Source organism: Nannochloropsis gaditana (genome assembly GCF_000240725.1).
Source record: "Nannochloropsis gaditana CCMP526 unplaced genomic scaffold scaffold086, whole genome shotgun sequence".
Lineage (NCBI taxonomy): Eukaryota > Eustigmatophyceae > Eustigmatales > Monodopsidaceae > Microchloropsis > Microchloropsis gaditana.
This window is the reverse complement of record NW_005803867.1, coordinates 28,214-29,130: the sequence shown is the minus strand read 5'-3', so window position 1 is coordinate 29,130 and position 917 is coordinate 28,214. Positions and strand designations below refer to the sequence as shown.

The 917-nt window shown below is 61.0% G+C and overlaps 1 protein-coding gene across 1 annotated transcript; it reads right to left on the bottom strand.

Annotated features, from left to right (window-relative positions):
• NGA_2012700 (mitochondrial 28s ribosomal s29-like protein) lies at positions 1-917 on the bottom strand (the record flags this gene model as incomplete). Its single annotated transcript, XM_005855853.1, has 1 exon — positions 1-917. A coding segment is annotated over one exon (917 nt), but the record flags the coding sequence as incomplete, so codon positions are not given.

Sequence of the window (917 nt, the reverse complement as noted above, 5' to 3'; positions counted from 1 at the left end):
GCCGAGGCTTTCCCCACCCGGTTTTGCGGAGCAAACAGTCGACGTTCCAAAACCACCGCGTCCTTCGCAAAGGTACCCGGATGTCCCGCCGAGATCATCCGAGCCTGTCGCAGGGCGGCGCTGGTGAAGGACGGTTGAGGTCCCCAGAGCCCCTGATCGGCGACAAAGTTGTACAAAACTTGGAATTCAGTGGGGGAATAGGTAGGGGGTAGGGGCACGTCGTAGGGTGCGAGGAAGCGGGGGAGGGGATAAGGGGGAAGGTCTCCGCGTCGTTTTCGTCCTTCGGCTCCCTTGCTGGCTTTTTTGTAGGAACGCCGCGGGTACCGATGGGAATATGCCGCCAAGAAAGCAAAACGTTGGTGATGTTTCCCGTACCCTGGGCCGGAGGGAGGGAAGGGGAGGAGGCCTCGGAGGGAGGCCACCACTGCCAAGCGGGAAGCCTCGATTTTTTTCCGCGCGTAGAAATACGAGGAAGGGTAGAACCATTCCGAGACCTCGTCCACCGCGAAGAGCACCGGGTACGCGTCCTGGTTCTCCAAGGCCCGTTTCAACTCGAGCAGGCAGGTGGTGGCCCATTTCCGCTGACTCAACCCCAAAGCCATCAGGTCCCAGCAGGTGTACTCGCCCGACAACTCCAAGCTTTCCAAACCCCGAGGCGCGGTGTACGGCAGGGAGGCAAATTGATGTCCGTGCGCTTCGCCGAGTTGCCGCAAGGTCGTTTGCGCCAAGTCGGGGGTGTCGAAGTAGCCCCGATAGAAAGGGGAAGGACGGATCAAGCCCCCTTCGTGAAGGTATTCGAAGGCCGACGGGACGAAAAACACCACCCAACCAGACCGCCGTGCGTAATGGACGGCATGGTACAAGGTCGCGGTCTTCCCCGAGCCCCTGGGGCCCGACAGGAGAAAGATGGACCGGAC